This window comes from Triplophysa rosa, linkage group LG13, assembly GCF_024868665.1.
Source record: "Triplophysa rosa linkage group LG13, Trosa_1v2, whole genome shotgun sequence".
Lineage (NCBI taxonomy): Eukaryota > Metazoa > Chordata > Actinopteri > Cypriniformes > Nemacheilidae > Triplophysa > Triplophysa rosa.
The window spans coordinates 23,900,645-23,924,373 of NC_079902.1; the positions used below are offsets into that span (position 1 = coordinate 23,900,645).

General features: G+C 39.4%; 1 protein-coding gene across 1 annotated transcript in view; it reads left to right on the forward strand.

Moving 5' to 3' along the window:
- Nucleotides 1–5,959: 5,959 nt before the first annotated feature.
- Nucleotides 5,960–23,729, forward strand: part of LOC130563956 (gamma-aminobutyric acid receptor subunit alpha-2) — a 39,604-nt gene continuing 21,834 nt past the window's right edge. The window contains exons 1-4 of the mRNA XM_057349789.1: nucleotides 5,960–7,159; nucleotides 7,575–7,648; nucleotides 10,084–10,199; nucleotides 15,256–15,323. Coding sequence (XP_057205772.1) covers nucleotides 7,590–7,648; nucleotides 10,084–10,199; nucleotides 15,256–15,323 — 243 coding nt within the window. The 5' untranslated portion in view covers nucleotides 5,960–7,159; nucleotides 7,575–7,589. The remainder of the gene's footprint in view (nucleotides 7,160–7,574; nucleotides 7,649–10,083; nucleotides 10,200–15,255; nucleotides 15,324–23,729) is intronic.

The following is a 23,729-nucleotide window of genomic DNA, read 5'->3' on the forward strand; positions in this document are numbered from 1 at the left end:
TCTGTTTAAAAACAATCTGACGCAGGATTAATAAAACACCTGCATTCTGCTTTCTTTGTAAAGAGACGCTATGAGTCTGTTGTGTGTGTTTGATCATGCTGTGCAGTTGCTAAGGTGTTCTGGTTGGTTACTAGGGTGTTGCTAAATGATGCCTTTTTAATGCTGAAATGGGTTTATATAAACATGTGACTGGGAGCAATAGTAATAATGTAGTATCTTCTCTTATAAAAGCTCTGTGTTTTGTTAGTTGTAAAGATTTCTTTTCTATGTTCATGTAAACTTTACTTCCTCACAGCAAGAACCTTTTGGCCTGAGAAATGTTTTTATGCATGCATTGAAAATCTGCATTTGGAAGCATTAGATGAGGCAGAAAGCAATAAAAGAGTTCTTCCATTAGCCCTGCGATTCTGCTGATAAGAGGCACAGAGCTCAGAGAGAAACCACACAATGTAATTTGGGAGAATATTACGACCGAGCTCGCAGAAGGGTAAAAAAAACCTATTTATAGGCTGTAAAGATTGTGTTTGGACGCCCACATGTTCCTCACGGGGAGCTGAGGCACGTGTGTGTTATGATTCTTTGTATGTTCTCATCAGAACGTCTCCCACGGGATTGAGCTGAAATATATTATCACACACCCTTCATCCGCCGCCATACATGTATGAAAACACTTCTTTGTGTTCCACAGAACAACATCCAATGGGTTTAAAACTACACATGGGTGAGTAAATGACTTAAAATGAAATTATATTGTAGCTTGAAGTGTTTCTAAAAAGAGCATTTTGAATGCATGAATTAGCTTGAATGACTCATTTCAGATGTAATGGAACGTGTCGAGAGGTGTTTCAGAGGTACAAATCTAAATAACGTCTGTTCTTAAACAGCAGTGTAACTCCTAACAACCTCATTAATTCCAATTAAAACTTCTCAGCTGTGTTCCGGGTGCCATTATCTCAACGAGAATGTCTGCACGTGTGCGTCCGGTCAGCGAGGGTCTCTGCTGGAATCCGTCTGTCTCCGCGTGCCGGCCAACGGTGACGTGTGGAACCGTGTGATGCTGAACACCCGAGAGCCCGTGACACATCTGAACAAACGGATTGGGTTTATTTCCGCACGCTTGAAAGAGCAGAGAAATGTGCTTGAGTTTCAGGGAACCGTGTGATCAGGGTTCGACCAGCGGGAAGGCCATTGCACATCCAGTCCGAAATTTCCGCACGTTAAAAGATAAATACGACCTCATATAACAAACCGGACTGGGTTCGATTTTCTGCATTTTTCACATCCGTAGCAAGTATTTTGAGAGACGGTTTGACAATTCAGAGACACCGTACAAACGAGCGCCAAATACCAAAAAACGCATACGAACATTTCAAACTGTATGTGCAAAGACCTTGAGAGAGAGAACGTTTTATTTTGCATCTTTGAATGACTTGCACTGAGGCGGGGAAGCAAAACATAATCTGAGAAACGTCCTCTTTAATGGAGTACAGCGAACCACACATTATCCCCAACAGTTCTCTCGGAAAGGACGTCACAGGTCATGTTTCGTTTGCTGTTGTTTCATCTCAAAATGTTTTTCAGGTCAGATGAATTCCGTCCCACTAACAGCCTCAGTTAGGCGCCATCATCGCCCCGCGGCCTTATGGGACACATTATGAATGGAACCTGACCGCGGGCGTCGTGACACAATATCAGTGTGATTTTGAGAGCTGAAGGAACGCTGACACTCGACGAACCCAAAGATGGTAATAACAGCATCACGCTAGTCATTACAGTTAAGTGAGCCATTTTCTCAACATTGTGGTCGAGCTGAGATGAAATTTCCTTGTGTTGTCTCTTGGCTTTTCTTCGGGAGCTGCTGTTGAATTGAGACGTGTTTCAGAGGTCATCCACCTATTGAACAAGCAATTCTAGATGCTTCTTGTGCGTTTTTACATTGTTTATGTTCAAAATAGTAAACGACACACTAGAACTTACACAATGTGCCCTGTGCCTTTATAGTGTGCATGGAACTGTAGCCCACAATGCATTGTGCTCCTCTGATGCCTGTTCTTTTATATCCATCTACACTGAAAAAAATAACTTGTAGAATGTACAGTACGTCATAAAATCCTCGTAACAATTTGCACAAATATTTCCTAGTAAAATGTGCTGCTATAATTCAAGTCAAGTAAATTCTACTTATTAAATACATTTAGTATTTGTTAAAATATTAAATAAATATTACTAAAAGTAAGCAAATAAAATACGATTACGCGTGTCTAACTCAAACTTCACGGTTCACGGTACTTTTGAAATACATCATTTTTGACATCATAGATGGTCAAGTGAGAAGAGACTGGTGGTCTCTGAACTGGCATTAGCACACTTAATGCTCAATAAGTGAAATAACACACTTCATGACTCATATTGTGCCTCCCTCAGCCTATAGGCACAAGCACCACTTAAAATAATACCAAAACTCTCCTAAATCTCAAAGATAAATCAAGAAAAAACATGAACAAGTCGTTCTTTTTACAGAAAAACACTTAAAATGACAGTTAATCTGAAAAATTAATCTCCTAATGCAGTCAGATGCAAAGCATGCTGGGAACTACAGATCAACTGGCAAAGTGATGATTTATGTCATCTCAACACAAAATAAATAAGTAAACTTAATTTGACCAATTTAAACGGGTTTAACATAATAGAATTGAGTTGGATTTACTTAATAATTTATTCAATAAAAATAATTAAAATCTTTTTTAAAAATTTGTAAAGATTTTTTTGTTATTTTAACTCTTTTTTTGTGTTAAAAACAGGAACATAATTCTACTAAGCATAATTTCATAATTTCTTTTCATAAAATCTACAAAAGCACATTATATATTTTTTTCTCTTGACTCTTTTTAAGTTTGGATTGCCTAATGGTGAGACATTTGTAGACCCAGTTAGATTGTGATTGTTGAATTGCTGTTTTTATTTTTAAGACGTTACTAGTATGAGTTAAACGTGACAACACACTAGTTTTTTCGTAGCTCTCGGTAAACATCTTTCCATCGTTTTTATGTGCATTTTGAGATTTGGCATTAAAAAATGCTGGATGGAAGCGCCAAGATGTATATTAATTCTAAAAAAGCACATAAAAACGTATGCACTCAGTTGGGTGCATCTTTTTTCATTGATATGTGCATAAATGGAAGCCCATAAACTGAATATTCTATAACTTTATTGTCAATTGTCATATTCTTTGGGGGGGAAACGGCTATTCAATAATGCATACATTTTTACTTGAGACTGTATAGAGTATTTCTTTCTGAACACACATGCATACACGATGAGTGCTCTACATCTGGAGTAGAATGCTAGCATACCGTTTACGGCATACTCTGCAGTATGCACTAAATCCCATCTGCTATAATTACAATAACACGCTGTCAAAAAATGAAATCGAAGAAATGTCTTGGTATTTTTTCTTGTTTCCCAATACAAATGTCTAAAAATTCTTAAATCAAGATTTAATTGACTTGAGAAGCAGAATAACTTAAGGTATTGTTCTTCTTAAAGATGTTTTCAATGAAGTGAGTTTCTGCCAGTGGGGTAAGAAAATAAACTTGAATTCAGTCCATTGCTAGATATTTTTGCTTGTTTTAAGCATAAACTCACTTTATTTAAAAATCTTAAAACCTTATGTCAGCTTTATTCTTAAGTAAATGTATCCTGATTTAAGAGTTTTTACACATTTGTACTGAAAAACACGGCAAAAATAGTAAGAAAGCTCTTACAATTCAGTTTTGCGGTGTGTTATGAAAGTATGCAACAATAAGTAAGGGATAATGTCATAATTGTTATCTGGGAATAACGAACCTGTAAATGCCGCGACTGGCCAATCAGAATCAAGCATTCCAACGAGCCGTGTGATAAACTGTAATGTTCTCCGGGACATTTATGTGACGTGATCTCATTCATACCTTGAATTATAAGCACACATTTCTATGTGATTCTATCGTCTTCACAATTAAAATTGTGGTTTTGCATTTTTGAGCCAACTTGTCTGAAGTGGCAATCCAAAAATGAAAGTCTAAAAACATGTCCAGTTTATCATTCAGCATACTGAAAAATTCAGTTTGAGCTCATTGTTATTCAAGATGGTCCAAACATTCCAGTGACAGCAGAGAAGAAAGTATATTTCCATTGGTGACCATGCACTGACATTTAACTTCACCTCATCATTTGTCTCTTTGTGACCGCGGGCCAACACGGCTGCGTTTCTCCTTTAAATATTCATGCAGATTCTGGAGAGCTGTTACAGATTCATCATCTGGACTCAATCAACGATGAATATGGGCTTCTAAATAAATTGCTTTTAAGGAAAGTTGCATATTTGCTGGTCTAGTGTGGGCAGACACGCTCGATTAGTCCCCGAGGGTCATTAATACCACTGTTTTGCAATTCAATTACAGACCATCTGAAGTGGCGCACAGTGAGATTCAGTTTCCAAGGGACAGTTCATTGTCTGTCTTCTGTTTTTGATTTAAGATGAAGGATCTCATTGTGTCTGACGCATTACACGAATGCCGCCCCATCATCAATAAATATTCTGAGGAAGAGAGCGGCCATAAAACATTATTATAACGTTTATTACAGATTTCTTAGATCTTCAAGATGAAGGTTTGTATCCACTTAATGGTGGTGTGATTCAGTGTGGGCGCACACAAACATATGCACCCGGTTTTTTGGTGAAACCCCCTGCTATTCATATCACAGATGGACATCAAATATTCCCGGGAGAGCTTTGATAAAAGATGTTTCATGTTGAAATCTGAGGCATTAATAATGCAGAACTAAAAGACCTGATCTTAGACCAGAGAAGTGGCGTTCATTCCGACCACAATTCTAAATCTTCACTGTAAAAACGAACTTTTCAGAATTTTTCTGTTAGTTTTACAGCTTTTCCACGTTAATGTAAAAAAAAAAATCTGTTTTTTTTACAGATTTTTATGTATTTTTTTAAAATATGATCAAAAACCACTAAATTACAGAAAAGACCGCACATTTACAAGAAAAAGAGGAGGAATGTAATTTTACAGGGAAACCCTGTTATTTTAGCATATATTTCTGGCGCCCCAGCTGCTTTTTTAAACAAGATTTCTTTTTTTTTAAGTTTGAAATACGGTCAAAAACTATACAATTATAGAACAAGACAACACATTTACAAGAAAAATGGGGAGAACATTTTAATGTATACCCTTATATCCTATAATTTTACAGAAAAAAAATGTATGGTATATTTCTGTTTTTCCAGTTTACAGAAAATTCCGTTTTTTTTTTACGGGATTTTTTTAAGTGTTGTTTTGTAAAGTTGTAAGCCATGGATTAACAAAATCCTGTGTTGTTCACTGTTTCACATTGTTCATAGGTTATTGTGCGCTTGTAATTTTTCTGAACTGTCAGGTTCAAAGATTTCACACGTGCATTTGTAAACAACCTTATTAGCATATTTCACGAGATGAATTTCTTTGATTGGGTAAGCACAGCACGCAGCTTGTTTTAATAACTGTTTGTCTTCTTGATGTGGAAACGTCTCTCGTCTCCACTAAACACATCTGCTGTCACTGTATGACATGTTTGTGTAACTTGCACAGAGAATGAAATGCAGCTTTGGAACGACATGATGGTGAGTTTCATATTTACATTTACTCACTAGCAGATGATTTTATCCTCAGCGACTTTATATGATTTCTTTTAACCTCAGGTTTAAAAAGACATTAACCTGGAGTTAATGTCACAGCGAGCAGGATGCAGTTCATGGCCTGACCTGATGGTAGAACGGAGAATGGGAAGTGGGGACCTGACAAGAGCTGAGATGATAGAGCTGGATAAAGAAGGAAGCGGTCTCTTGACATGTCTTCACCACAAAATTACAAATGCTATTAGATTATTAATGATAATCTTAAACTATAATTTATTTTATTATTAAGTTTATTTATTTTATTAAGCCTTGTTGTGCAAGTTCTCTGGAGCTTGTGCAGAGGCAGCAGCTTTTGCCAGAGGGGAACTGGAATCCCCTGGTTGGGCCTGGGTTCTCCTGAGGTTTTTTTTCTCCATTAGAGTTTTGGGTTCCTCGCCACCGTTTGCATACTGTTTTTGCACTATCTGCCTGACCGGGGGGGCTGCTTTAGAATTTTAAAGTTTTACTTAATTAATATTGCATATAGGAATTTATAGTCTGTTATATTTGACCTGTGCTTCTCTCTCCTTTATCCTAAATGTGTGCTCTCACTGAGCGTGTGTGTGTGTGTGCGTACTTGTCTGTGTACGTACGTGTGTGTGTGTGTGTGTGTTGTGTGTGTGCGTGCACATCCGTGTGTGTGTGTGTCTATGTCTATGTGTGTTAGTACGTGTGCATATTGTGTGTGTGGAGTGTTTTGTACATGGGTATGTCTGTCTTCTGTGTTTTCAACCTTTTCTTGTTTCTGCAGGTACAACTTTAATTATTTTGCTTATAGTCAATATGTCTCATGTACAGCTGCTTTGTAACAATGAAAATTGTAAAAGCGCTATATAAATAAAGTTGAGTTGAGTTGGAGTTAACCTAACCTAAGCCTAGTGGCAAAGCTCAATAGTGTCAATATTTCACAGGATTCCAGTGACTGTTATGCATAACTACACTGCCATCATCTTGTGTCCATACTGCACAATAAATAGAACAGAATACACTATCACACGCAACACTATTATACAGTATTTGTGTTTTTGTGGATGCGACAGGAAAACCTAGTCTAACAGCCTTTAGGACCCAGTTCTGTGCGCGCGATCTTTTTCTTTGTAGTTATCCCCCCTTTTCTTTCTTTCAGGAGAAAAAATATCCAGTGAGCAGTATGAGGTTGAGTAAGCAGGATTGAAGATCACAGCGGATCAGGTGCGGTAGTTAAAGAGAGGGAGAAGGGGGCGCGCACTGGAGAGGATCTGGGGACCCCCGCAAACTGATATCGCGCATCTCATATTATAATACATTATCATCTCCACGATGGGAATTTATTAACGCTCGTTCACGATCCACGTGCGCGCTCTTCAGTCACGTTCGTGATCGCGTCCAGCGTCTGGGAATAAACTTTCACGTTCCGGTTTTATTTGAGCCGCTTCCGTTCACAGTAAATCGAGCTCTGGTGTATTACAGGTGGGTGTTCTCTCTTTTGTGTGTTTGTATAAATGCTCGTGTGTGTAAATGGTCACTGATGCGCATCGTGTGTGCCATAGTTATATGTTGGAAGATTTCAGGACGCGTTTATGCCGAGGACACTTTGTCGTGTTTCTGTCTCATTTTGTGTTTTTTGTAAGCGCTCGAGCGCATCGTATTGATATTCATATCATGACTGTGTCGTGTCGGTGAATATTATAGGATGTATCTTCGTATACTCATGACATCCAGTCTGAGATCCAGCAGGTGGGTCGTAAGGACCGCCGGCGTGCGCGTTTGGACTGATGACCAACTTAACCCTCCGATTGTGATCTACATGATTTTGCATGAACTAATCACAGATCATTCACCTGGTTTGTATATTTAAGTCTTTAGTTTTCTGTTTTATCTACAGGTTCGACTTGCAGAAATGAGGGAAAGGCTGTTTCATCTTTTCTTATTCTCTCTAACGCTGTTTTGGCACACAAGGTAACTGCTTGCATTCTATACGTGTGTAATTTAACGCTCTTAAGAGCGTGCATTCATTTTAATACACGAAATGAATGTCTATGTTGATAAATGTCGTAAAGGTATCCTCTTGTGTCCGTGCGTAACTGGAGACTTACGCGTCCGACTCGCCACAAGAACTCGCTCTAATGGGCAAGATTGACAGAGACTGGGTTCATGTTTATTTAATGAGGAATACTTAACGCAAGATGAACACTCCTAGTTTGAGGAGGTTTCCTGAAACTATTGATTATCGGACACGGTCAGGGTTGAGTCCTATTTTTGCCATCAAAACGAAAACCTTTCTATCAGATATAACTTTATACGCTCTGAAAATGCTGGGTGTTTCAAACCATTTTTGCGTAAAATATGGACAACCCTCCAGATTGTGTTGTTGAAATTCAGCTTGTTTTGATCAAGCAGAAATGAAGTGGCTTAACCTTCCAGCATGCTTTTGTGTCCGACAGCTGTCATTAAACGGTGACCACTAATAATTGTAATGGTTCTGACCGCTTCCCACACGCTCAGCTCACGTTCATTTTCATTCCAAACTTGGACTTAAGGCGATTGACTGCGTGCCTTTTATTCATATGAACTCATCGATTTAGACCTTCACTCTCCTGAGACAGAACATGTCACACCTTGGCAAACCAATCAATAATCCAATATAATATAAACCTATGTGATGAGCAATCCAATCCTCAGCGTGTGCCGTGAAGTTGATTGGTGAAATATGCTTTGCTGCTTTTCATGAGCACTGAATTACTCCAGACAGGTTCAGATTCTAATCTGGGTCACGAGAATGAAACACAGGGGAGAGGTTTGTCCTTCAACCAAAAAAAAAGAGCATGAACAGAAGAATTCTTCTTTGTAAATGGGTCATTGTTATTACCAATGCAAAAATACAAAAAAGTTGAAATTCTTTTCTTAACGCAGGTTTATTTGGTCTAAAAACAGGCTTCAGTTTTACATGATTAAATACTTTTGATGTATGTGTGGTTTATGTGGAAATTAAAGCACATTTGTCCTGTAATGAGGAGTTTCCTCTTGGCGCTGCGCAGGATGATACACAATATGGTGATTTGCCAGCTGAACCACTTTGGAGTGTTTTGGACAGAAATCATGTTCAGCAGAACTCACACAATCACGTGCTTCTGTTGCAGAATGAAGTCGGCTAGTGATTCTCTTAAAAGCATAGGAATACATTCAGATTGGATCTTATGGGAAAAATCTTAAAGGGACAGTTCAGCCAGAAATGAGAATCATTTATTCCTCCTCACATGTCAAACCGTATGAGTTTCTTTCTTCTGCAGAACACAAAAGAAGATATTTTGAATAATGTTGAAAATCAAACGACATTGAATTCCAATGACTTCCATTGTATGAACCACTGAGACATTCTCAAAAAATCTTCTTTTGTGTTTCGCTGAAGAATATATGATGACAGTATTTTCATCCCTTTCATTTATTTTCAAAACATTCTTTTGAATTCTAATTGAATTGAATTAGATAATTCGTCAATAAATCTTTTTTAAATCTTTTTTTTTTTTGGTGAAGTAGTTTGTGTTTAGTTAGATTGCATCTGTTTATCATATTAAAACAAACATCTATGAATGTCTATTAATAACACTTTACATTAATAACACTTTACATTAATAACACTTTTATCCAAAGCGACTTACAGTGCATGACACTATACATTTGTATCTGAGTATGTGCAATCCCTGGGATCCAACCCATGACCAGCGCCACGCTCTAAACCACCGAGCGTTGTTCATTTGGCATCTTGACTGTATTTTCTGCTACGCTTTTCACAATGTATTCTGGGATTGCCTGTGAGGCATGTGATTGTGCCTTTGAATCTGTGTATATTTGTCAAGCATAATTCCTCTCGTGTAATCTTTCTGAATAATATTTGCACAGATAAACACGATGATGCTTCACTAAACTCGGTTTATGGAGTGAGCTCAGTAGATTTTGGAACGGAGCTGAGTGCTTTTACATTGGAGAGGTTTAACAGTCAGCTGGCAAACCATCAGGTCGACTCTTATAATGTAAGCGTGATTGCTCATGCTAATTCACCCAATTATGCTTAAGTATGTTAATGTTCTTTAGCAGCGTGACACATGGACTTCACTGTTGCTAGAACACCAGGAACCCAACAACAGAACCTTCTAATAACGTCAAGATGAGTCTCAACTCGGGATACGAGTTATCATTGAATTTCAATCGGGTGTCCTGACTCTTTGAAAGTGTGAGATGAGAGTTGCCGTTGCAAAACTTGTTTCATCAGAGACCCATAATTCCTCATTCCAGTCAGACTGTGCTCCCAGAAGTCTTCTTTTCTGTCTTTTGTGTTTGGTCTCTCAGATGAGTTATGAGACTGCGTGCTTGATGTTTTCATCTCTGTTCTGCAGATTTGTGTGTGCAGATTCCACAACAGACGCCTTTAAAAACAACATCACGCTGTTCACACGGATCCTGGACCGTCTGCTGGACGGCTACGATAATCGCCTGAGACCCGGACTGGGAGGTGAGGAACACATTCAGTGTCTGGATTTACCGACCTGCTGATGAAAAACACACGCATGCACAAATTTAACTGATAGCATTATTAACTTGTTTCTAAAAACATTTCATTTTGTAATTATTAATGTATTTTATTTTGCCTGCGATAATCATAATATGAATATAAAATAATCAAATCTGATCATAATAAACTAATTTTAAAAATCTATTTGAAGTTTTTCACTGTTTAACCTAATATAATGTATTATGATATGCAATTTTACTGCGTTTTTGAGATGTTTTAATTCAGTCATCCATAAGGTGCCATTTCAGATGTTTCGTATGCATCCAGCATTTTACCTCTCATACAAAATGGCATCACCTCTTTTGTGCAGTTTTATTGCTGTATTTTATGAGGTTATGATGATAAAGGGAGAAACACATATCCTACGGCACTGATGTGACCACAGAACTGTATGAAAACAGCATGTGATTTGTCTGCTCTCATTGTGTACGACACATAACTAATGTAAAAGCCGCTCTCTGTTGACTCTCATTTCTCAAACGTGATGTTGTGACGTTTTTCCATTAGGGGATTGGATTGGCTAACAACGACCCGGTTGAATGAGCCGCGCATGTCACGCTCTCGTGTGAGATTTCACCTACGAACTTTGACCTCAGGTGTGACCGGATGGCTCATGAATCAGTTTGGACTTGGTAATGGAATATTCTGCTGTCCTGAAGCGCTTTACGTCATTCTGAGATGCAAGAGGTCATGAGCGTGCTGTCAATGTTTCATCAGAATGTCAATAATCAAATCAATGAATTCAGTGAATCAATGTAACCCGTCACAAAGGAACTTCAATAGGGGACATGAATGCGATTACAATTCACCCGAAGTGTTTGGTTTCTATCACAGATCAACTGATTCGCGTTATAAGACGCCAGTTTAACGTCACAAAGGGCAGGGATTACTTTTGTACAAAGCATTTTTGATTTGACTTTAATTCATTCAACTAAACATCTTCTTGAAAAAACAATGCCACCCACATCATGGATGTACTGGGAGTAAATTAACAGCAATTTAATTTTGGGTAAACTAACGCATTAAGGAATACAATTCAAAAGACAATATCCCTTTTAATTAAATATCATGAAATGGCGAAAAATACTGGATGCAATATTTGTGCATGTTTTAATATATGACCTATAAGTAACACACAGTATAAAAGTAGCAAATGCAGTAAAGTTGGATTCTGGCCCTCAAAGAAAAGTAGTTGAAGACGCCTGATGTAGCAAAGATATTAATATGAACAAGATTTGTATGAACAAAATAAAAAAGGAACGCATCGCTCAATATGGCCGCTCTAGCGAAGCTACAGCACCATGAAAAATAATGTTTTTAAAGGCAATTCGATCATAGGGAACAAACCTTAAACCTTAAATGTTGTTTTTAATAAGGATTTTAGCTGGCGATTGTAGAATTATCAGGATTCCCATTCACGTCTTGTTTGACTTACGTAATAACTGCCCGGCAAAGATGGCCGCCGAGTGGCACGACGGACTTTGGCTGTAGATAAACCATGTTTATGTTTAAGGGGAACCAGACAGACAACTTAAAGAGTGTAGTGGCTTTGTGTAGGTTCAGTGTTGTTTGGTTATCTTCTCTTGTTTTTGTTTTTCATTTTGGGCTGAACTGTCTCTTTAAAGGTACATATATATATCTATAGTTTTTAAGAAAAGAGAAAATTATCAGGAAATATTGTACAGAGAACATAACAATTCAGACAGATCTAAATGAGAGAACATGATCAAAAACATGTAGAGAGAGAGAGAGAGAGAGAGAGAGAGAGAGAGGGAGAGAGAGTGATGTCGACATTTCTGTGATGGACGATGTCCATCATTAAACACATAGAAATATGAACATTTAAATACAAGCGTGTTGTTGTGATGTCCGTCAGCCTTTATTACACACAAGTGGGTTTCTCCATGTAAATGGTTTATCTGTGGTCCCGCGCTCCGCCTCTCCGTTCAGACTCATGGGAGAGCGATCCGAGCGGTCGATGTTCCCATCGCCTGAGACCAGACGCCCTCAACACAATCCAGCAGCGCGTTCATCTCAGGACGGGTTACTGTCATCCGCTCGTGTTCATGCCTGATTGAGTTCTGCCGTGTCTCTCATCCTTCATGAATGAGTTGAATGCTGCCGGAGTGGAGATATAATGACCTCATAAATGGGACTTTAAGAAGCATAAAGCACATTTGAAAAGCATTCTGCCCTCGAGAGGCCGTTTATTTCATTCGAGGTGACATCACAGCGTTTGCCTTTGCTGTTGGGAATGTTTTCATTTGGTCGTTTCGGAATGTAGTGTTTGATCAAGTCGCTTCGTCAACACACACACACATTGTCATGAGAAACTGTTGGTGTGTTGTTCTTAGTCATTGCACGTTTCAGTGTGTTTCAGGTAGGATGCTGTCTGGGAGGGATTTAAAGGGACAGTTCGAGCCTTTCTTCAGTGGAACACAAAAGAAGATATTTTGAGAAATGTACGCAATGAAAGTCAATGGCGTTCAGTAATGTTTGATTATCAACGTTCTTCGAAATATCTTCATTTGTGTGCAGAAGAAGGAAAGTCATATAGATTTAAAATGACATGAGGATGAATAAGCGCTGATCCTTTTTATTTTTAGGTGAACTGTCTCTTTAAATAGAGGGCATTCCCTCAGTCACATCCCTCTACAGCCCTGTGAATCATCTAATGTCCATTAGAGTGTGTCTTTATAAAGCTCCTCAGTCTGATTGTCAGCCCTGCCCCCCGAGACCCCACAGAGCCACTTTATATTCACTCAGACACACACACGGCTAACAAAACACCCACCTCACCTGCAGAATGATAACACCTGATCCACACACATGGCAGCAGATGCTCTTTAAAAGCCTTTTACACTCAAACCACTCCGGTTTTCGGCAGGTTTTGTATTTTTGTAACCTTTCCAGACGTCTATTGATTCTGCTAGAATGCCAGATCAAATCTGTATCAATAATGTCTTCAATCTTCATTTTTCCCTGTCATTCTCATTGAGACTTAGGATAATAAAGAGTCTGCAGGTGTAAATGAATGTAGATTGTAGCGGTCAAATCATCTGGATTTGAGTAAACTTGATGAGAAATGTTTGAGTTGATATTGAGAGCTTCAATCAGATTGACTTGTGATTGCAGACGAGACGAATCTGAGCTCAGTTTGACACATTGATGATCTCTTCTCAAACTCTGATGACACACACATTTCTGGCTCATTTTCTCAAGAGAAATATCTGAGACACGAATGAAACTTGAGCAAAACTTTCTATTCCTTATCCATTTGATCTCATCTAGAAGAAACGATTGAGATATTAAAGGACATGTCATGTGTGATTTTTCTTTCTTATAGTATTTCTAGGGGTCAGAAAAGCAGATATTCTTGCGGGTGACTTTTTTAACCCGTTTCTCACATTAAATTTCACATTTTGTTTTACTTGTATTGTTATTTTTTGTGACGTCTCAGCAGTGTGTGTAAATTCCAGTCAGTGAATATTATCTCTTCAATCCTCATTGGGACGGCGGCCAGTGTAATGACGTTGTGTAATTACAGCAATCCTGTAAAGAGAGAGAGAAATGGAGTCATTGTTTTAATAGCAGTGCTAATATCTTCTTGTTAGGCAGATTGTGGTTGTCGTCGTGCGAGTACGCTTGTATTTTTATCAACGTGTGTTTGTTCAACAGAAGAAAGAGAGAATGAAAAATCCTTCAAAGCGTCTGAACATCTCTCCTCCGGCTCGGAGCCCATTGAAGCAGCTCTATATTAGACATCTATTAATATAACGTGCTGTGTCTCGTATCTGAAACCTCCCTCCCTCCCCGTCAGTTTGAAACACCCGAGACGCCCGCCAGGCTTCTGCTTTCTCTTTCTTCTGATGACTTTATTTACAGCTGTGGAAAAAATGAAGAGGCCATTTTTCTGATTTGAAAATGTACTATTTACTGTATATGTATGTGTTGAGGTAAAATGATCATATTTGTTTCATTCGGTGAACTACTATCAATATTTCTACCAAATTTCAAACCAAAATCTTCTTTCTTTTTGCATTTATTTGCAGAAAATGAAAACTGTAGAAAGAGGTGAAAATAAAAGAAAAGACGCAGTGTATTTTGTCAGACCTCAGATATGGCAAAGAAAACAAGTTCAAAATTCACTTTTAAGCAACGCAACAGTCAAATTTCTATACATGTATTTAGGAAAAGTTAAAAAACAATATATTTTAATGTGATAATCTTGATTTTTCTCACAGTTTTCATGTGTCTTGTCATGCTGTCAGTCTTTCAGCGAAAGTAGAAGTTCTAGTGGATGTTTTTATCAGTTGGTTTTGTTAACGTGATTGTGACGAGGGAGGCGTCCCGGCCTCGCTTCCTCCTCCCACGGCTCTCGTCACGCCTCCCTCGTCACAGTGATGATGTTAGCAATACTTTATATGTTGTTTTTGTGTGTTACGGTATGTTTAAGTGTGTGTGTGTGCGCGTGTGTGTGTGCGCGTGTGTGTGTGTGTGCGCGCGTGTGTGTGTACGCGCGTGTGTGTGTGTGCGTGCGTGCGTGCGTGCGTGCGTGCGTGCGTTAGTAGATGTGTGTTGTATACACAACTGTCTGAATTCACTTCTGCAGGTTTGTGTTTTGGAGTAAATGGCAGAAACATCAGGAGCTCTTTTCAAGGCCGTGGAGAGATAAAAGATGCTCCAGAAAGGAAGAATATATTGAGAATAAATTGAAAGAGGAACAGAAAGATTGGAAATGTTGAAGGAGTAGGTTGATTCAAAATAAGCCTATGGAAAGTGAGTGGGGGTTCATTTAAAAGTGAACTACTCCTTTAATCGGTGGAACACACAGACAGTGAATGGTTACATGTGTACCTGGCGAGAGAAACATGCTCTTCTGAATAGAGTTCATTTCTCTAAACATGGTGTTAATGCACATGTCAGGTTAACGTTACATTCTGTAAAAACAGCATCTGTCAAGTCTCACAAATTGTTGTTTTTTGTGTGTCCACAGATCGAGTGACCACCGTAAAGACGGACATCTATGTCACCAGCTTCGGCCCTGTTTCAGACACAGATATGGTGAGTGGAGTTTCAATGTAAACCCACAGGAGAATGATACTCCTCACAGGTTTTCTCAGTTCTCAGTTGTGTTTCTCCCAAAATTGCTCGGGAGAAATAAAAAGAATCAAATAAGATTTAAGGCTGTGTTCACATTTGACGTCTTTTTTTGACAAGAAAAGGTTGACAACGGTGCTTTTTTAGTAAATAAAAAAAAAACGCTCACAGCGTTGTAGTTACAAATAGCAGCCGGGAATGTTTAAAGATAGCATTTGTGCACGAAGGCAGCTCAGAGAGACAGGCTTCATAGGCAGCGTAAAGGAAGTCTATTTGAATTATAAACCGAGAGCGTCTTTGCAATCATATATTTAAAATCAACAATACTTATTTCTCACTAGAAATGCGATGAAACGTTATTGAAACTGAAAATTAAACTTACATTTATAAAAAGCCATGCTCCAACGGGCGTTTCGGCCACCATTTTTTCGAGCTTGAGCTTTATCGACCAATCACGTTCCTCGCATGTTTTTATGGAAACGACAGGTCTCTGTCATTGGTTAGCTCTGAAAAAGGTGCTTGACGTTTTTCTTTTCAGAAAAGTTGAACTTTTTTCAACCTCAAAAGACACTCTGAGCTGCAGAAAAAGACGCTGGTGTTTAAAAAAGTGTTTTTTTGAAATCCCGGTTTACTCCATAGGATTATAATGTAAAACAGACTCTAGTAGCTTCAAAAAAGAAGTCAAGTGTGAACACGGCCTAATTGTGTGAACACATGAAGAGTGTGCAGGTGTAAATGAATGTAGATTGTAGAGGTCAAATAATCTGGATTTGATGAGAAATGTTTGAGTTCACATTGAGATCTTCAATAATATTGACTTTTGATCGCGGACTTGACAAGTCTGAGCTCAGTTTGACACATTGTTGACATCTTTTTGTGAGATTTGTGCCTGTTTCTGAGGAGAAATATCTGAGACTCAGATGAGTCGTTTCCATTTGCTCTCCATTTAATCTCATTGCTGCGTAGGAGAGAAGAGATCTGTGATTTTTCTTTCTGATGGGAAGTGACCGAGAAGCATTTGCTTGTCTTGTGAGTGGGTACATGTCACACTGACACAAAGTAGAAAATCATTTTCAGACAGTGTGCAGTAAAATAACCCTGAAGAGGTTTGTTTTGATCACGTCTGGCTGACTGAACGTTATCACTCGCTCTACTTTGCCCATAAACAAATAAATAGACATCATGTATTGAAATCAAAACATCACAGCTATGTAGAAAATCTGTTGCTTTGGGCAGATACACACAATTACACTTTAATGCAGTCATTTACAAATACGTTTGAGCTCAGAATTCCAAGTTTTGTGGTTTTTGGATGTGACGGACATGAAGTGGTCTACAGTATGTTGAAGGTTGAAACCCTGTGTTCACATGATGTATTCATGTCCTCTTATCATGAGTCTTTGACAGGGAGGTGTGTTTGGATTTGTGTGCGACCGGTGGTCCGCTTTGCTCCGGATGAGTTTCATATCCGTCAGAAGCCGAGACGGGAAATGAAAGACTTTTTCCACCTGACTGCGTCCGTGACACTTCGAATTAGCTGGTGTCTCTGATGACTCACACATTTATTTCTGCTCTTCTTGTGTTCTGAGGAGATCAAATACTCGGCTTGTGTAAGCTGCATAAAACATGAGGCACGTTGGCTGTGCGCTAACAATCCTGTTATCACGTGATGTCCGTTACACGCATGTTTATCAGGCCACCCTGCTGTGAACTTTAACTGAAAAACAACAACATCTCACTGCAGACGAAACGAATGAAGAAAGTGATGTTTGTTTGATGGTTTGTTGTAATCTCAGTCTCAGCCGCTGATCGTTGTTTTGTCCGGACTGATTGACTGATTTACACATTTGGACGACGCTTTTATCCAAAGCGACTGACATTGCACTATACTATACATTTGTTTCTAATTATGTGCATCCCTGGGGTCCGACCCATGACCTTGGCGTTGTTAGCACCATGCTCTAACCCAACCTTTTTGAGCCCATGACCTCCGACCTCGGAATTGTTGAAAGGCAAGATCTACCACTCAAGAAGTTGAAAATAAGAACAGCCCAGATTGAACCTCCAGCTCGAGGCCTTTATTGAGCCTATAATTGTGGGTCTGTTTGAATGACCTGAAATTCTTTGTTCCGCTTTTCAGATGCAACTAAACAAACTCTGTAACGTGTCGAGTTGCCAAAACGAGGTGAAAAACACCACTTCAAACACCAGCTCAAGGACTAATTCACACATGCCAGCTTGACATTAAAGCCAGGTTAAGAATAAGTTTAACAAGACCCTAATTATTTAGGTATTTACTGTATAAAGATTTGTTATCTATGATGCATTTATTTGCTTCGCTTTTATTAAGTAAATACAGGATATAGATGGAAATGTTATAAATAGGCCCTAATAATAACAATCTATTTATAAATCATTTATCTCTTTACTTTTACTCGTCTACTAATGTCTTGGTAATGATGATCTGTTTCACAAAATAGCTGAAGGTCTGACAATGTAGTATGAATGAGCGATCATATTAGGCTAATTGAGACATAAATAGGATGTCAGCAGGAGACGTCGTCTGGCGCATGAGATTGTAGTGAAAACTGTGCGGTTTACCATCATTCACGATTACAACTTTGTGAAGAGACTGATGTTGTCTTTCAGACAAGCTCAACATTAAACTACATGCGCGCATGGGCGTAACTGGCGGGTAGGACGTGTCCCCACCACTTTTTGAAAGAAATGAAGAAATGCTCGCGGAAGGTGTGTATTGTTTATGGGCCATTAACATCTAAAAACTTTCTCATCATCTCCCGTTGCTCACACTCGTAAGTTATATTCGCTGAAGACAGAGAGCCGCGACTCCAGATACGCCGACAGTATGAAATGCGTGCATCATCCACGCTCGCGGCGCTTGCCTGCGCATCCAGTGTCAAAGCACAAAAACACGTACAACAACGAACAAGTGACATTTTTATGTCTTATGAATAAACTGTTTTTAAGTGTAATGCACCGCAACAGTATAGTGACCTCCAATAGTGACCGTTTGCAAAACTGAACATTAATCAGGCACAATATATTTGTCTATTCATTTTCATATTAGCCTACTTTCGGGGCTCGACAGGTAACGTCTCAAAGATCGACCAGTGCTCTAACCACTGAGCTACAGGAAAGCTTTTTAATCATATTGACGCCGATAATGACTCGCATGTATTAAAGGAAAACATGGCATTATTTCACGTCTCTTATGAAAACGAATAATGGTTTTACTACAGTAATAATTTATGGGAACTGTAGTGATATTTTTTTGGAAACTATGGTTACCGTGGTACAGGATTCTGTGTGTGTTGTGCCGTGTTGGGAGTAATGCGTTACAAAAGTAATGTATTACAGTAACATATTACTTTTTGCTGTAACGCAGTAGTGTAAGGCATTACTAATCAATTTTCAGTAATATTTTACTCGGTACATGTTCAGTAATGCTTGCGTTACAACAAAGTTTCACCCGAGAGACATTAACAAATCAAAAATCCCGCAAGCAAGTTCTATTTCCTGTTGGTGAATAGACGCGTGTGGTGTCATTCATCTCCCTCTGGCTGGTGGAACTTTGTATTTTGTATTGTAACGCGGCATGATTTCAGCCTCTGAGCTCGAGGTCCGAGGCTATTGGCCCCGCCCGGTTCGCTGTAAGCGCCAGTGTTGCCAGGGTCGAGGTTTTCCCGCACAATTGGGCTATTTTTAAAATGCAGTTGCGGGAAAAATTATGGAGCCGCAGGTTTTTGGGCTACTTTCATAATGTACTGCGGCCGCCAAAATGTTTATTTATATTCTAAGGATAAATGTTAATTGATGAGATTCTGTGCGCGTGTGTGTTGTGTTGTGTGTGTGCGCGCGCATGTGTCTGTACATATATGCATGTGTGTATTATGTGTTTGCGCATATATGCATGTGTGTGTGTTGTGTGGGAATGTGCGCGTATGTGTGAGTGTGTGTGCGTGTGTGTGTGTGTGTGTGTGTGTGTGTGTGTGTGTGTGTGTGTCCACTCATCAGTGTCTCAGCGTGAGCGTCTTGACCATGATCTCCTGTGTCTTTGAGATGATATCCAGATGCTCCACCTTCTGCTCCATAATGCAAGAAAAAGCACTGTTCCTTCCTCCATACCCCCTCCTCTCTCTCTCTCTCTCTCTCTCTCTCTGTCTTTTGCCTGTCCACTCATCATTGCTTTTTCTCACCTTTCAGAGTCACTAAACAGCTTTTCTGTTCAAACTCTCTTCTCATCAGTGCACAGTGGTTCTTCTAATGCATCGTATTTTTCATTGTGCAGCTGCACGTATTTTTCACCGTCACAGGTTTGCATGCAGGAGTGAGAACAGCTCGCAGAAGCGCATCTGGGTCTTTGATTTGCTTTTCATTTTCAAAAACAACTCGTTCCATTTCTCTGCCTCTCCACATCCCCTCGAGCCCATCACTCTCCTCTCTCAGCCCTCTCTGGTCTCTTTTGACGCTCAATTTTTTCTTCTTCTCATCTTTTGAAATGGATTCCCTCTCAGCGGTGCAGCAGAAAGGACTTTGGTAATACACATGTACCATTCTTTACTATTAATAATTCAAAAGAATTCATTTCGTCTCAGTGAATCATACTAGCTGTCGTCCGTTATGACTCGTACACACGGTTTACTATCAGCGCTCTGTCTTTCTAGACAACATTTGATGAGCATCATAGTCCTGTTTCTGCTGTGAAGTCTCTTCCAAACGGACTCTTACAGTACTATGGTTGATCTATAGTAACCGTGGTGTTTGATTTATTTGTCATTTCCAAAGCTTTCTGATTGTGAAAGAATTAGCTGTACATCCAAACTTTTTATTCTTTACAATCGCATGATGAATCATTTCCATCAGGAAAGTAAAAAAATTGCTGCATTCCACTCTGAAAGATGATAAATGTTGTTTAGCTTGTAAACGGGTGGTAAACATGTTCCGCTGTGAGCCGTCACTGTTTGTGTGGTCTGCTTCAGTCGGTGAGGTCATGTTGTGATGGCCTGAAGCTCTGAGCTGTTAGAGAAGCCTGTGGATTGTGTTGTTTTAAATGAAGGTTTGTGGACACGAGAACAGTCATCATTAGAGCCGATCCTGTCATGAACACAGTGATGCTCAAGTAAACAGATGAGTGAAAGGACTCATGGGTAATGAGCGGAGGACCGCGTGTGTTTGCTGTCAGAAGTCTGAGGCTTTAACAGACGTGATGTGAGGATGATGCTGAACAATTGCTGGTGACACAAATAGCACAGAAATGTGTAGATGTTATTGTGTGATTCTTAGAAACGCATTGTGTTCCTTAGGTTTCATTTAAAGCAAACGTCTCAATTTAAAGGGACAGTTCAGTCGAAATGAAAAGTCTTTCAGCATTTACTCATCCTCATGTCAAATCTGTATGAGTTTCTTTCCTCACACAAAAGAAGATATTTTGAAGAATGTTGATAATCAAACAACACTGAACTCCATTGACTTCCATTGTATGAACCACTGAGACATTTCTCATAATATCTTCTATTGTGTTCCACTGAAGAAAGACTCGCATACAGGTTTACAAACACACGAGGGAGAACAGACGATGACAGAATGTTTATATGTGCTGTCTATCTCTTCAATGTCATCGGATAACGTCTCAGGAGACTAAACGGTGCCGATCTCATATATAAAGCACTCTTCGTCTCTCTCTCAGAGCATCTCTTTCTTCCTCTTATATGATTTCTCTCTCTTTCTAACTGTTATACCGTCAGTATAGCTGCAGTGACAGATATGATTACCACAGGGGACCTTGAACCAGCATCATCCTCGCGTGAGACGTCCAGACGGGACCCCGGCCGTGATGGATGAGGGTTAACCCGCTCCGCTCTGAGCCTGTGGCGCTACACAAAGCCCAGACGCGCACACACACACACACCAGCACATAGAAGGTCATCATGCTTATTAACGCTGACTGCCTCTGAGCCATGGAGCGCATGTAAAGAAATAGAAAACAGAGTGAGACAGAGACACAACAAGTAAAATGTAGAGCGAGGTTTGAGGTCGAGCGGTATTTGTGCTGACCTGTGGCCGCGGGGTCTCCGAGATTCATCCACGGTCAAATAAATCACTTTTACTCAAGTTAACAGTGGGAATCGAATAGAAATGGACAAATCTGAGTACCTCATAATAATTACAGTTGTGGAAAATAAATAAGAGACCATTTCAAAATTATTTTCGTTTTTTTTAAAGGGGTCATATGACACGTCTAAAAGGAATATTATGGTTTGTTTTAGATGTGATGTAAAGTGTATACAGGATTTAAGGTTGATAAACACTGTATTCTCCACACACCATGCATGTTTGTATCTCCTCTTTGCTCCGCCTGTCTGAAACACACAGATGTTTAACAAAGTTCATGGCTCTGAAAAGCGAGGTGTGCGGTGATTGGCCAGTTCACCAGTGTGTAGTGATTGGTGGAATACTGCAAGCGTGTGAGGGAAATGTGACGCCTCTGACCATATTTGGAACATCAGGTTCCTCTTCAATTGTGCTGACAGGTACGCCCACCTTACTTGCGTCTACATTTGGGCGGTCTCAGTCAAATCAGACCACCAACTGACGTAGATTTGTGGGGGTGTGGCTACACGAGGTGTTTCAGGCAGGTCTGGTGAGCATTCGCTTTTACATAGAACGCATCTTTTGTTCCCACTTTCATTTCTGCAATTTTACACGTCTAATACATGCATGAGCAACTAATAACACGTGTACGCGCCATATGACCCCTTTAATTTACGGTTTCTAGGTACCGTATGTGTTGAGGTAAAATTATCATTTTTGTTTCGTTCTGTGAACTACTCACAACATTTCCACCAAATTCCAAATAAAAATATCATGTCTGTTTTTATTTATTTGCAGAAAATGAAAACTGGAGAAACAGGTGAAAATAACAGTAAAGATGCTCTGAATTTTTTCAGACCTCAAATATGGCAAAGAAAACAAGTTCAGATTCACTTTTACTCAACGCAAATGTGTTTAGGAAACGTAATATTAAAATGATGTGACAATCTTGATTTTGATGACAGTTTTCATGTGTCTTGTCATGCTGTCAGTCTTTCATATTGCTGTTGGATGACTTTATGAGGTTTGATTTTGTTGAAATTCAACAGACACTGAACTGGAATGATGATACCATGAACATTTAGAACGGTCTCATAATTTTTTTGCATGTACTTTATATATTTAGTCAGGACAACACAACAGATATCAGTAAGGTGCTGTCATTCAGCGTAATGAAACTCATGAATAATAAATTCATTACCACACGCAGGCGATCATAAATGATGTGTCTATAAATAATCTATGTGAATGCACACTTAACACTTGTAAAGCAATCTCGTGTGTGTGCGTGCGTGCGTGCGTGCGTGCGTGCGTGCGTGCGTGCGTGCGTGCGTGCGTGCGTGTGTGTGTGATGTGAGGAAATGAGGGGGGTTCTCTGTTCATTAATGGATACACCGTCCTCATCCGGGACCATAAGCTCCATCATGTACTGTAGTGCTGACCAGACGCAATCCAGTCTGAAGATGTGCCAGAGACATAAAAACACGAGTTCATCTCACTCTAGATTGATTTTATTATTGAAGTGCTTGTGTTTCACGCCTGATCTCTGTCCAGAATTGCTGTTCGGCGAGTATCTGCTAGAACTGTTTGTACACTTAGGCCACATCCACACGAAGCCAGAGCTTTCCCTATCCGATCGTTTTATCTCACGGCGTCGTCTCAAGAAATAACTGCGTAGACACCAAACCGCTTAACCGACTCAAAACGATGTAGTATAGACACCAAATCAGTATGTGGCGCTGTAATTCTGCCACAGATACACTAAAAATGAAGAAGGAAGACTTGGAGCATGCGTATAAACTTTGCACGCTGGGGGGATGACATCATCGTTTTAGAAAATGTACAGATAGGCCGTACACACGAAGACGCAGGGGTGGCATTTTCATTATTTATCCTCTGGTACAGGTTTCAAAAAATAGCGGTTTTAGGTTCCTGAAACTCCAGATTCGTCTGGACGAAACGCTGATACGATACAAAATCTTTAGCTAAACACGTATCCATGTGGATGGCCTCTTACAAATAAAGTGTCCTAAAAGATTCTTTGTCGGGTTGTTTGGCTCCATTAATAAACTTTAACATCTATAGAAGCTTACTGTTGAACAAAAGGCTCTTTGTCTTCTATAGTTCCAATAGACAATAAAAAGATAATAAAGAAATGATTATTTTAGAAACTTTTGACTGAAAGGTTCTTTAGGAAACCAAAAATTGTCCCGTGGCACCATTGCAAAGAACATTTAAATCATATTTTTTTTAAAGTGT